The sequence below is a fragment of the Mirounga leonina genome, unplaced genomic scaffold (assembly GCF_011800145.1).
Source record: "Mirounga leonina isolate KUSES-001 unplaced genomic scaffold, KU_Mleo_1.0 Mir_93, whole genome shotgun sequence".
Taxonomy (NCBI): domain Eukaryota; kingdom Metazoa; phylum Chordata; class Mammalia; order Carnivora; family Phocidae; genus Mirounga; species Mirounga leonina.
Genome location: NW_023270854.1, coordinates 26,718,498 through 26,730,914, shown reverse-complemented (window position 1 = coordinate 26,730,914; position 12,417 = coordinate 26,718,498). Strand labels below are relative to the sequence as shown.

At 48.6% G+C, this 12,417-nt stretch overlaps 1 protein-coding gene across 1 annotated transcript in view; it reads right to left on the bottom strand.

Annotated features, from left to right (window-relative positions):
* Window positions 1-12,417, bottom strand: part of LOXHD1 (lipoxygenase homology domains 1) — a 149,195-nt gene that overhangs the window by 59,736 nt on the left and 77,042 nt on the right. Inside the window, exons 16-20 of the mRNA XM_034995710.1 lie at window positions 11,911-12,107; window positions 9,283-9,475; window positions 5,045-5,205; window positions 2,203-2,671; window positions 1,557-1,711 (exon numbers count right to left, since the gene is read on the bottom strand). Of these exons, the coding sequence (XP_034851601.1) occupies window positions 1,557-1,711; window positions 2,203-2,671; window positions 5,045-5,205; window positions 9,283-9,475; window positions 11,911-12,107 (1,175 nt within the window). The remainder of the gene's footprint in view (window positions 1-1,556; window positions 1,712-2,202; window positions 2,672-5,044; window positions 5,206-9,282; window positions 9,476-11,910; window positions 12,108-12,417) is intronic.

Genomic DNA, 12,417 nt, shown 5'->3' with positions numbered 1-12,417 from the left:
GTCTCAGGACCTGATAAGTGAATGGGATTCTTCTCAGCTATAACTTTTTAAACTCTTTATATTGAAGTCTACAGAAAACTTCCAGAAACAGTACGATGAAATTTTGCAAGCCCTTCCCCTAGATTTCGCAACATTTGCTTGCCCTGTCTCTTTTGCTCATTGTCTATTTTTTTCTGAATCATGTTAAAGTAAGTGGCAGATACCATGATTCTTCACCTCTGAAGTCTTCAGCAGAGCTTTTCCAAAAACAGGGGATTCTCATATAATCACAGGACAATTACCAAATTCAGGAAACATAACATTGACACAATATTACTATCTAACATGTAAGTCTGTAGGCAAATTTCATCCAGCATGCCAGTTATGCCCTCTCTAGAGGTTTTCTTCCAATCTGGGTTCATAGTGGCTATTATTTTTTTTAAATTTTTATTTATTTGACAGAGAGAGAGCGAGAGCAGGAACACAAGCAGGGGGAGTGGGAGAGGGAGAAGCAGGCTTCCCGCGGAGCAGGGAGCCCGATGCGGGGCTCGAAGCCAGGACCCTGGGATCATGACCTGAGCCGAAGGCAGACACTTAATGACTGAGCCACCCAGGAGCCCTGTGACTATAATTTTTAAAGGAAAGTATCAAAACATGAAATAAGCCCTAATCCTCAAGTCATGGCAAGGGAGTGTTGGAAGAGAAGGCAGACAGTCTCTGAAGTACATCAGAGGAGCCCACGGGTACTTTCGTGGGTTTGGTTTCTTTCTTTTCTTCCTCTGTGTGGAGGAGGGAACGTGGCTTTGAGATCAGGGGCAGGAATGAGTAAGGTGACACAGGACAGTCTTCCAGCCAGAGCATACTGTAAAATCTGGAAGGACAAAGAGGACAGCTGGGTTTTTCACACTTTTCCCACTATACCTGGAAGAGGGACATGTGTGCATTTCTTTCAACGCTCAGAAGCCTTTGTGGCTCCCACCACAGTAGGCGGGACGCAGGCCAGGCTTCTCAACCTTCTTTCAAGGCTCTCATGCCCCACTCGCCTTCATCGGGCTCATCAAGCTTCCCAGGGGCAGTGCCCACCCCGGCTCAGCACTAACACAGCACAGCGGGAAGATTCATTGTCCTCGAGCTGGCCTTCCACATTTCCAGCCCACATCTTTGTCCTGCGGTACCATCCCCGGGGACACCTGTCACTGTCATCCTTAGACGTCTATACCACGGTCCCCCACCATGGCCTAGGGTACAGCTTTTCTTCCTACCATGTTTTCCCCAAAGCGCCATCAGCACTTCCTCCTTGAACCCCTGCTCTGGCCACTCAGCACCTGAGCTTCTGCCAACTCTATTAGCTCTGGTTAGTTCCTGCAGGCTTCACGGTGCTTGACGCCCCCCTCATGGGCCTTTCTTATGGCCCCCAGCACAAAGCGCTCTTGCCTATAGAGACGCCACTCCCATGATGTCTGGGTGGACTGGACAAAGCACCCTGCTGGACATCGTGCTGTTGGGGGCCAGGGGGTGGCCTCGGGAATCCGCAGTCTCCACCACCTGCCCAAGGGCCAGAGAGCCTGCACTCTTACCTGTCCCTGCTCAAACTTGTTCGGCTTGTCCGACTTCTTCAGGGGCCGCTCGCCTGTGTCTCCATACTCCTCACCGTAAATGGTCAGGTAGACGTTGGCATCGGTGCCAGCCTTGGGCACGTTCCCTGTGATCACCTGGACCTCATAGGTGTTGGCTGGGGACAGAGAAAAATGCAGCGTTGAGGATACCACCACTCAGGGTGGATCTGAGGCTCAGCCTCTCAGATGTAGCCAGCTCACGGGAGCGGGAAGGACCCATGGATTCATCTGCACCTGCACTAGCCTGGAACTAAACCTATCCCTCCTCCCCACTCAAGACTTTCCTTTGCCATGAAGCCCAAGGAGGCTGGGAGTCATGGGAAAATGCCTTCAGCAGCCCTCCTACCTCATGCCCCACTGGGAGCCATACTGAACTATATCCAGGCTCCTCCCGGAGTCCCGAACCCCTCCTGAGAGCTGCAGGACAGGGGCAGAGCTAAGCCCACACAGAGACTTGTCTGTGGTGGGTGTTCAGACACAGGTCAGGAGACCTATTTGGGAACCATGATGGGTGCCCCCCTCTGGGGCCGCCATGTGACGGGAGAGCTAGACACCCCCCTTCACCAGGCCCCCTTCAGCAGCCGGGCTGACCCCTCCCCAGGCTTACGCTCAGGACCCGGCCGGCCTGCCGGCACCAACTCCACGGCCAGTTCATTGTCCTCCTTGCCCCGGGCCAGCCAGCGGTGGGCTTCGAACTTGTACTCCTCAATCACCTCCTGCATTCCCGGCCCGAACTCCTCCTCTTCCTCCTCCTCCTCCTCCGTCTCCTCCTCCTCCTCCGAAGAGGATTCCTCCGATGAGGTCTCCTCCTCCTCATCTCCCTCATCCTCCTCGTCACTGCCCTTCTTCTTCTTCTTTTTCCTCTGCAGCTTGGCCTTCAGCCGCTCCTTTTTGAGCAGCTGCCGCAGCTTGTCCTTCTCCTTCTTCCTCCGGGTCTCCTCCTCGGGCGTGAGGTCTACCTCCCGCACCACCAGCTGTCGCAGCCACAGCGTGTCCACGAACCAGCTGGGTCCGAAGCCTTCGCCCGTGTGCCCCAGCCGGATCTTGAAGACCTCACCCACGTCCTCCGCCTCCAGCTGTGCAAAGTGCAGGGCTGTGGCTGGGGTGGCCCCTGGCGTCCTCCCCAACTCCCCTGAGGAGTCCAGCATGGGCCTGTGTGCGGAGCTGCAGGATGCGGAGGCCCCAAGGCCTAGGGCCTTGAGCCCAGAAGCTTCCACCAACTCCCTCTCTCCGGCCACATTCAGCCTGGTTGCTGCACCAGCCTTCCAGGACCTCTTGTAGGCCCCAGCCCCCACCCGAACCTATTTCCTTCTAACCCCAGGTGATGGTCAGGATGGTGACCCTGTCTCTCTGTCTCTTCCCCTTCTCCCCCACCCCACGTACACACATGTACGCACATACACGTGCACATCACACTCATTCCTGTTACTCTTGGTTCTGGAGCTTTCTTCATGCATTCCCCTCACCCAGAATGCCTTGATTCCCTCCTCTACCTCCAAGTAAAAGCTATTCATCCCATTTTCTGAGCTTTATTACTACTTTCCTTTTTAGTTTGTGCTTCTCTGCATTCTCTTTCCAAAGTTATGATTTTTTTTTATCATGAATCACATATAACTTTTGAAATAAGCAAGAAAAAAGTGTTATTTTTCAAAAACAAAAAAAAACTCACCCACATCCCCAGGAACCCCGAGCCCCTCCCCCAGCACACGGCCTCTTCCATCCCCGACAGCAGAGAGCAGGCCCTGAGCTTGGCTATGGTCCTGGCCTGTCCTGGATGCCCTCCCTGTCCACATGAGTTGCTCCCTGCCCACTTGAACAGAAATTCCTAAAGATAGGGACCATTCGTTCTTGCTTCTCTCCCCCATGGGGTCTGGCATACGGCTGGCTCAAAGGGCCATGTGGATGGATTTAGCTTTCTTCAGAAGATCAGGTCCTGAAGCCTTCGGTCTGCCACTATGTTCTAAGCCTCACACTGCAATGAGGCCCAGCCCCTGCAGAGCTCAGGGGAGGGCTCACATGGGGTGCCTGCTAGTTGGGCCACTCTTAGGGTTCCCCACTCTGATGGTCTGGGTGTCTGACACTTTTCAAAGTCTGGTGCCACCAATTTTCTCACGTGTCCTAGTGAAACTAAGGCCTGGGGCTGTCCCCATGCATTGCTCAATGCCCTATAATTGGAGTCCGGGCCTAGATGAGAACTCAGGTCTTCTGACTCTGTTCATGAAGCTACGATGTAGCCAAAACCACCTTTATGAGAAAATGATCAGCATCAGCCAAAATGGAGCCCAGGAGCCCCGAAAAAGAGGCATTTTTTTCTTCTCAGCTACTGAGAGGATGGGCTCTGGACCTGATAAGTCCTTTCTTCAGCACATAAAATCACTCCAGAATTTTCCAAGGCACAGCATCCTGCCATCAACCTCTGCAGGCAGGCCTGCTCACCTTCCCCTCTGCCCGCATCTGTCTCCCAGCCATGACTGCATCCAACACCACCGCCAGCCACACAGCCTGGTGGCACTGGAAGATGCCCTGCTCTCTTACGTCTCCACCGCTGGTCACAATTTCCCAAGGACTTTCTCTGACATTGACTGTTTTGATCCTTGCAAGGACTGTGAAGCAGGCTAGGGAGGTAGTCTAAGGCTAGGTTTGAACTGATGAAGAATCTGAGGCTCAGAGAGGTGCAATGCTAGGGCCTCTACCTCCTCAGGGTGTAATGGGGGGTTGGACTCCGTGAGGCCGCCTCCAGCACTAAATGTTCCATACACCCTGGTCCAGCTCAGCCAGGCCCTTCCCTGCTGGGCCCTGGGGGAGGACTCTTTGCCGAGGGCTGTCTGTGGCCCACAAACACACAGAGAACACCCAGCATGAATATGCTTTCTGCGTACACATATCTGCACACATGCACGTGCACTAGTATCCCATATAGACACTCATGTTTCCCCCAAGGGGCATCACACTTGCATCCTCCTCTCCTACCAGCAATATGCTCACATCCTCATTTCTTCTTCTGCTCTACTCAAAGGGAAGTGCAGAGTCCTGGGGCACTCAGAACACAGCCAGGAGACTCCTCCCCAGATCCCGCATGGGAAGCATGGCCCTGCCCACAGGCGGGGAGAGCTGTACAACCAGAGGCTGGCAGTGGCTGCAGTAATCAGGGGCCTCCTGCCATACTTTGTCAAATTAGAACCATCTACTCCAGCAGTACTCAGAATTGCAGCATGTTAGCCTCCCTGGAAGAGCTTCTAGAAGCCTAACCCAGAAAACACACCCCACCATAGAGGTTCTGACTTAACCGATCCAGATGTGGGCTGGGCAGTCCTTTTTTTTCTCTTAAAGCTCCCCAGGTGATTCTAAGAAGAAGCCAGGGATGAGAACCACTGATCTAGTCCAATCCCTTCATTTGGGGGAACCCACTGGCGCTCTGTGGGCACCCCCACTGCCTTATCCCCACATACCTGGAATGTGTCCTTGGATGCACGATTGAAAACTTTCGAGCGGCTGGAGAGGAAGAGCACCTCTGTCTTGCCGTCCTCACCATAGATCTGCATGTAGACTCGGGCCGTGGTGCCTGCGCCGCCCATGTCCCCCGTCCAAATCTCAACCTCATAATGGACTACTGGGTGGGCACATGGGGGGAAAACAGGACATTCAGCAATATGAACAACAGCAGGGATGGTGACAAAACAGACATTCCTGACCCTGTACCATGTCTGGTGCTTCACAGGCATTATCTTCTCTAATCCTCTCATCGGCAACATGATGAGGACTATCGCTGCCATTTTGCAGGCTGACGAATTGAGGCTTAGAGGAACTGAGTAGGTGGTAGAAATGGCAAGCTCAACCAGTCAGACTCCAAAGCCCAGTCATCCACTGCACCAGATTCCTGGAGCCAAGAATGAGGAATAGTCAATATACCAGCTAATTCTCTAATCTCTCTAATTAGAGAATGCTAATTCTCTACTGTATGCCTACCCCTGGGCAGACACCACAGAACAGAAAGAAGCAAAGTCTGTGTGTTTGTGTCTTGTCCTTATTTTCAATAAAGGACAAGGGATTGAAATTACAATTTTCTGTTTTAATATATATATATTCTTAAAGATTTTATTTATTTATTTGAGAGAGAGAGAGCACGCATGTGTACGCAGAGCAGGGAGGGACAGAGGAAGAGGGAGAGAGAAACCCAAGCAGACTCCGCTGAGTGTGGAGCCCAATGCGGGGCTCAATCTCATGACCCTGAGATCAGACCTGAGCTGAAATCAAGAGTTGGACACTCAACTGACTGTGCCACCCAAGTGCGCATATATATATATTTTAAGTAAGCTCTACACCCAACATGGGGCTTGAACTCATGGCCCCAAGATCAAGAGTCACATGCTCTACCGACTGAGCCAGTCAGGCACCCCTGAAATAATAATTTTCATTTAGATATATGCATCTTTCAAATGATATCAACAGATACATCTACACAGAAAGAGTTGTCTGTATTTTGAAGTAATGCTTTATCAAGCCGTTAGAGAGTGGAGATGTGTTACAGGTCTGCACCACTAGAGGGCATTTCCCAGTGAAGAGCAAAACGTCTACCAGAACTATGGGATCATAGTTTTTCAGTGACTGCTATAAGACTTGCACTCTCAGCAATGCCATAACACAGTATTATGATTTTTTTCCCCAAGATAAGACTTATTTTCAAGACAAGATGGAGGACCTTCCATTACCATAGCAATGTGAGAGATTTGGGGCAGAAAGCAAGAGGACTGGCTGAGAGCCTAAAGAAGTTAAACTAGAGATACCAGGATCAGCTGGGAATGAGGGTGGGTGAATGTATGGACAACGAGGGGATTCAATAAAAGCTGACATTCCGAATGGAGAGAACACGCAACCTCATTCCCTCTCTCAGATCCTAGAGCAATAAGCAGCCAGGATTACACAAAACTTGGACAGATAAAAATTAGCATTCAGAGAGCAAGAACCAACTATTAGAAATTAACATGGGGTAGCTGAAATAAAATATTCCATAGTAAGGATAAAGTCAAGGACAGTACATAAGAACAAAAGAGGAAATTTCCCAAGAACAAAGTGACAGATGATAGAAAGGTAAGAAAATCAGAAGAATTCCAACATCTTACCAAGAGTTCAGTTCTAAAGAATACAGAGAATATAGAGTTGGAAATTGCCCAAGAAATAATAGCCAAAGAAGTCCCAGAATTAAAAAATGCTTCTAGAAGGAGCCCATGAGTTCCCAGAACAAGAGATGAAATTAAAATCACAAAAGCCAGTGAGGACATCATGGAATTTCAGAATGCCAGAAATGAAACTAGAATTCTATAAACTTTTAGAGAGAAAAAAATCCCAAAGGGTTGGATAACAGAATGGCATCAGACTTCCCAGATGCAACACTGAGAGCCAGAAGATGGTAAAATAATTCCTTATAAACTTTAAGGGAAAATGAGTTCTAAATCAGAATTCTGTAATGAGCCAAATTCCTGATCAATTGTGAGACATTTGCAGACATTTCTCTTCCATACACCTTTTCTCAGGAAGCTATTCAGTAGAAATGAAAAGAAGGACGAAACCAAAGAAGAGGAAGACATGAAGTCCAGGAAACAGGAGATCCAACCAGGAGAAAAAAGAAAGGAATTTCCAAAAAGATGGCCAAAAGGAAGTCTCAAAGGACAGTTTCATGGCAGCCTAAAACCTTTAGAGGTTCCTAAAGGAATGTCTTGGGACGGGGAGTGAGTAGAAGGAGGTAGAGAGGAAACAGAATTGCTGTTGAGTTTGGACTTAGGAAAAGAATTTTAGTTCTGTTGGAGGGATGGAGATAAAATGATGTTATGGGAGAACTATCTCTTTCCCTCCAAATTCATTGTTGAAGCCTAACCCCTAGTATTTCAGAATGTGACTTATTTGGAGATAGGGCCTTTAAAGAGAAGATTAAGTTAAATGGAGGCCATTAGGGTGAGGCCGTAATCCAATATGACTGCTGTCTTTATAAGAGGAAGAGATTAGGACACACACATGCAAATGCCCAAAAGAAAGACATATGAACATGCAGCAAGAAGGCAGCTATCTGCAAGGCAAAGAGAAAGTCCTCAGAAGAAACATAACCTCCTGACACTCTGATCATGGACTTCTGTGGGAAAATAAATTTCTATTGTTTAAGCCACTAGTTGTGGTATTTTGTTATGGCAGCCCTAGCACACCAATACAGATAGGTAGGTATATAGAAATACAGATGGGTATATAGAAAACTATACAAATGAAAAATGAGGCTATTATTAACTTCAGAAAAACACAAAAGGTTGTACAATAACTGAAATGCAATCATCATACAATAGGGATCTCAGCAGTGAATAATATTTACATAGTTATAGTAATGTAAAAATTGAATACTGATTTAATTTTATTGAAGGCTGGAAGGAGGGGAAGTGTGTATGTACACACACACACACACACACACAAATACACCTACGTTAAAAGAGCTAAGCTCTTCTCTTCCATTGTAGGAAGTCAAGAGTTAATGTCTACGAATAAAATAATAAAGAAATTGGTAAACAAATTAATAAAAATATAGAGATAAATTTCAGAGGAAAAGTGGAAGTAATTTAAAAATTGTTACCTCTGAAGAAGGGGGATGGTAAGGCGAAGGGAACTACTGCTTTTTAAAAATCTGTATCTTGTTAACTAGTACCTGTATTATTGTGATAGAAATCAAGTTTTAATTTCTAAAAGGAGGAAAAGAATTGATTTTTCACACTGGCAGGTACCATTACAAGGCATGTATGTGTATGTGACACAGCCCCCAAGGAACCTACAGGATAGTTGGGGAGAGAAAATGCACACGTGAAAAGACCTAAGGGGTTATGGGCAAGGAAGAGGTGAGTGCATATTGGGGTTCTTTCTCAGGGGAGCTTCTGGTGGAAGTGAGCCTTGGGCAAGAGCGTTCAGAGTAGATGTAGAAATGCAGAGGTGAGGGAGGTGATGTTCTCTGCATCAGTTTTTGGTGCCGTGTCTTCCTGACCCTCTAGATAACCTCTTGTTTCTCTGACCCCTACCAGAACTACGGCTCTCACATCATGTACGAAGGGTGGCCAGATCACCTTGAACTTCACCTTCATTCAGAGATGTTGCCACCCTGTCCCCAAATGTCCTCCACCCCCATGCCAGGACTGTCACCCTATCCTGCTTCATTTTCTTCATCGCTCTTACTTGGCAATGTATTATATATTTATTGTTTGCCTCCCCTGGTGGAATGTAAATTCCACAAAGGCAAGGATTTGGTCTACTTTGTGCCTAGGGCAGTGCTGGCTCAGAGAAACAGTCAATATATATACTTATTAAATAAATGTATGAATAAACAGCTTTATCTCCTCAGCCAGTCTTCCCAGGGGAAGACACATACTGTGTCTCAAACTCTTGTACACAGGGCTGAGAATGCACATTTCTTAATAGAGTCATTTACTGCCTTTATTCCAGAAAAAAATGTTTCATCCATGGAGTCCTCAGTTTCCCCATCTGTATAATGAGCCCTTTCGCCCCTCCAAGAACCGTGATACCACAGGCAATCAGAAGCCCCATTATCTCCCCTCAGCCTCCCCCTTAGAAACAAGATCCAAGTCACCCCATAGTCCCTCCTCCTTCCCCACTGCCCCATCCCATAGGGAAACAACGCTGATGGTCACTGCTGCTTCCATACATTTCTGGATCTCCACGACCTCACTGGGATAGAGCTCCACCTCCAGGCGCCCATCGGCCTGGTTCTTGTCCAGCCAGCGGTTGGCGGGGAAGGTGTACTGCTTGCCTTGGCGGGGCACGCGGATCTGGACGCTGCCGAGGAACCAGCTGGCGTGCATGCCCGTGCTGTCATGTCCGATCACCAGCCGACTGATCTGGAAAGAAACCCAGGGTGCGAGTGAGCAAAGAGCTGGTGCGTAGAAACCTCTATGCCTCCATCCCTACCCACCCTGCCCACCCCCCCCCAACACTGGTACAAATTGCTGTCCTCAACCCAGATCTTCAGTTCCGCAGAAGAGAGGGGCTCAGCAGGAGGAGGCTGGGTCTCAGTCTTGTCTACCATCAGCCAGCTGGGGGACTAGGGGACCACTTTTCCTGCCTGGAGCCTCCGTTCCCTCCTCTTAAGGGCAGCTCACCTCTCAGGGAAGTTGAGAGAAGCAAGCGGGGACAGTGGGTGTGGCATGAACTTTGAAAGCTCCAGCATGTACTTGGGTAGTGGCCATACAAGAAAGCAAACGTTCAAAACATTAACCATTTGCTTCCGATTAGCCATGTTATTGATTTGGCTTTGTTTGGTTTTAAACAATACACTATTGCACGTATTTTCTGCATTTCTTCTTTGACATACCCGTCTAGAGGTGACAGGATAGGTGGACAACCTCTCAGGACAGCCTCTCTGTGGTTCTATGCTCAACCCCTCCTCTCATTCTTGGCCCTGAGGAACATCCTTCTCTTTCCAGTAACACTCAACAGTCCACTTGCTTTGCTATTTTACATTTTAACATCTTTACATTTAACATAGATGATTGCGTAGATCATCGTGTTACCATCCTTATGAGTAGTTGGTTCTTCAATGTTCAAACCGCTTTAGTGCTTTTTTGAAATGCTGTTTGCAGGGCAATTTTAACATTAGGTGGAATTTTCAAATAGCCTTTGTGATCCCTGCCAAGCCTCCCCCAGATTCTCTCTGTGATGGTTTGGAGAGGAAATGCTAGCCATGAGTCTGGGGTCAGAAGGCTAGTTCTAGAGAATTATCCCTCCAAGCCCTGTTTTTGCTCTTACGAGTACAAAGTGCCTCTTTGAGCTGATAACGAAAACAACCATCATAACTGAGTGCCTGTAGCCTGGGTCCCCTGGAAATGGAGGAAGGAAACCAGCTTTGTTTACAAAGCCCAATAGCCTTTCGGGTGGGTGCCAAGGGTCACAGGAGGGCTTCACTGTGGTGCTGGGACAGTGACGGGACCAGCTGGCAGGGACAAGTGTCTTCTACCTGACCCAACGGGAAGCTCCTTAAGGACAGAACTCCTTAAGTTCTTTCAATTCCAGAACACCTGCACCTCCCTGGAGCAATAGTTCAGTCAATAGCGGCTAGCGTTGACTGCGCACTTACTGTGGGCAGGGGGGTGTTAGAACATAGTTAATGCTACCAACAATTCCATTAGCATCCCCTGTTGTTATGAATGAGTGAGGCAAACAAAGGTGAAGTCACTGACAGGCTTGGCAGGTAAGTGGAAAAGTGGAGGGGCCTCAGGCAATCAGCTGCCAGACTGACCCTCCCAACCTCTTAGCTGCACTGCTTACTGGGGGGTTTCATAAATACAAGGAAGGGCCTCAAACACCATTCCCCTCCCCTTAGATGTCTCATCTATCTGCTGGTTGTTGCCAGAAATCCTCAGTAAAGGGATCAGCATTTCACTCTACCGTTATTAATTCAGCTGAAAATGTAAATATATTTTAATGAAGGAAAACCTTGATTTAAGCTCATTACCATCAAGGGATAAAAAGGACTGACATGAGATCTTTCCCCAAGAGCATTTTCATGGAGTACCTGAAATAGGGTGAGGTTCAGAGAGAGGGGAAAGGGATTGTAGGAAAGTAAGGTTGCAGACGGGGAGCTTATCAGCATGCCGGTTCCCACTAGCCACACCTTGAGAAGGGCAGGTGGTAATAGGAACCCAGCTCAGAAATTTCTAGAAAAATTTCCAATACTATGGTCCAGGGGGTTAGATCGTGTTTTTCTAGATGAAGAGCTCAGACTGCTAGCAGCAGGGCCACCTGGGGCCTTGACAGAGGGAGACCGTCAGGTGCCATCTTCAAAAGCAGAATCTCTCCAGTGTTGCTTGGGGTGCATACTGAAACAAGTCTCCTGAGAAGACCTCAGATGCACACTCGAGTTTGGAAATGGGAAGTATTTTCAGCCCCTCTTTTCTTCCCTGCATGCCAGTGTCCCCTTCTTCAGTGTCTGGGACCCAACTACATTGGTCTTGGCTATGTAGGTAAAGGAAATGTTGGGACTACAGACACCAAAAATAGACATGCCATCCCTAAAGGGACTGTGGAAACTTACCCCACTGTTGACATATCTTCTGCTGCTCTGGGTCATAGCTGGAAAACAACGTACCTCACCTATCCCCAAGTGGGCATTTTTTCCCTTCAAAATGGGTTCACCTGTGTGCATGTGAGTGCATGTATGTGTGTGATGTGTGTGCATGTGGGTGTGTGTGTGCATGTGAGTGGGTGTGTGCACCTACATATGGATATATGTGGGGTGAGTGAGACCGTGTTTTGTGGTCTTGGGAAGGAGACTTACAGTACCAATGTTCAGGGTCTCGAGGGTGAACTCATCCACCCGGGCACGTTCAAAATAGTCTTGCAGATTGTTGTTGGAGACCAGAAGAACTTGCTTGATGGTGTCAGATTTATCCCCGTAGAGCTTGATGTAGACCCTGGAGTCTGTGCTGGCCCCAGAGACATCACCTGTCTTCAAGCTGATGTGGTAGCGGAAGTCTAGGCAGTCCAAGGTGGGAGAGAGGGAGGGAGGGGTTAGCACAGGGCGTGTGGCAAGGGCTGGAGCAGGAGGGTGGTCTGCAGCCAGGGTGGGACACTGGGCTGGGGGTCAGCGGCTGAGCCCTTGCTCTCTCTAAGTAGCCCTGTGATGGGGCAGGGCTCCCTTCATCTCTGTTGGGTCCTCTCATTGACAACACTGGGATGCTAATCCCTGCTTGGCCTGCCCACAAGGTGTGAGCACGCCGAGAACAGGAAAGCATTCAAAGAACACTTGAGTGCAAGAGACGTGAAGGACCTAAGGCAACCACCT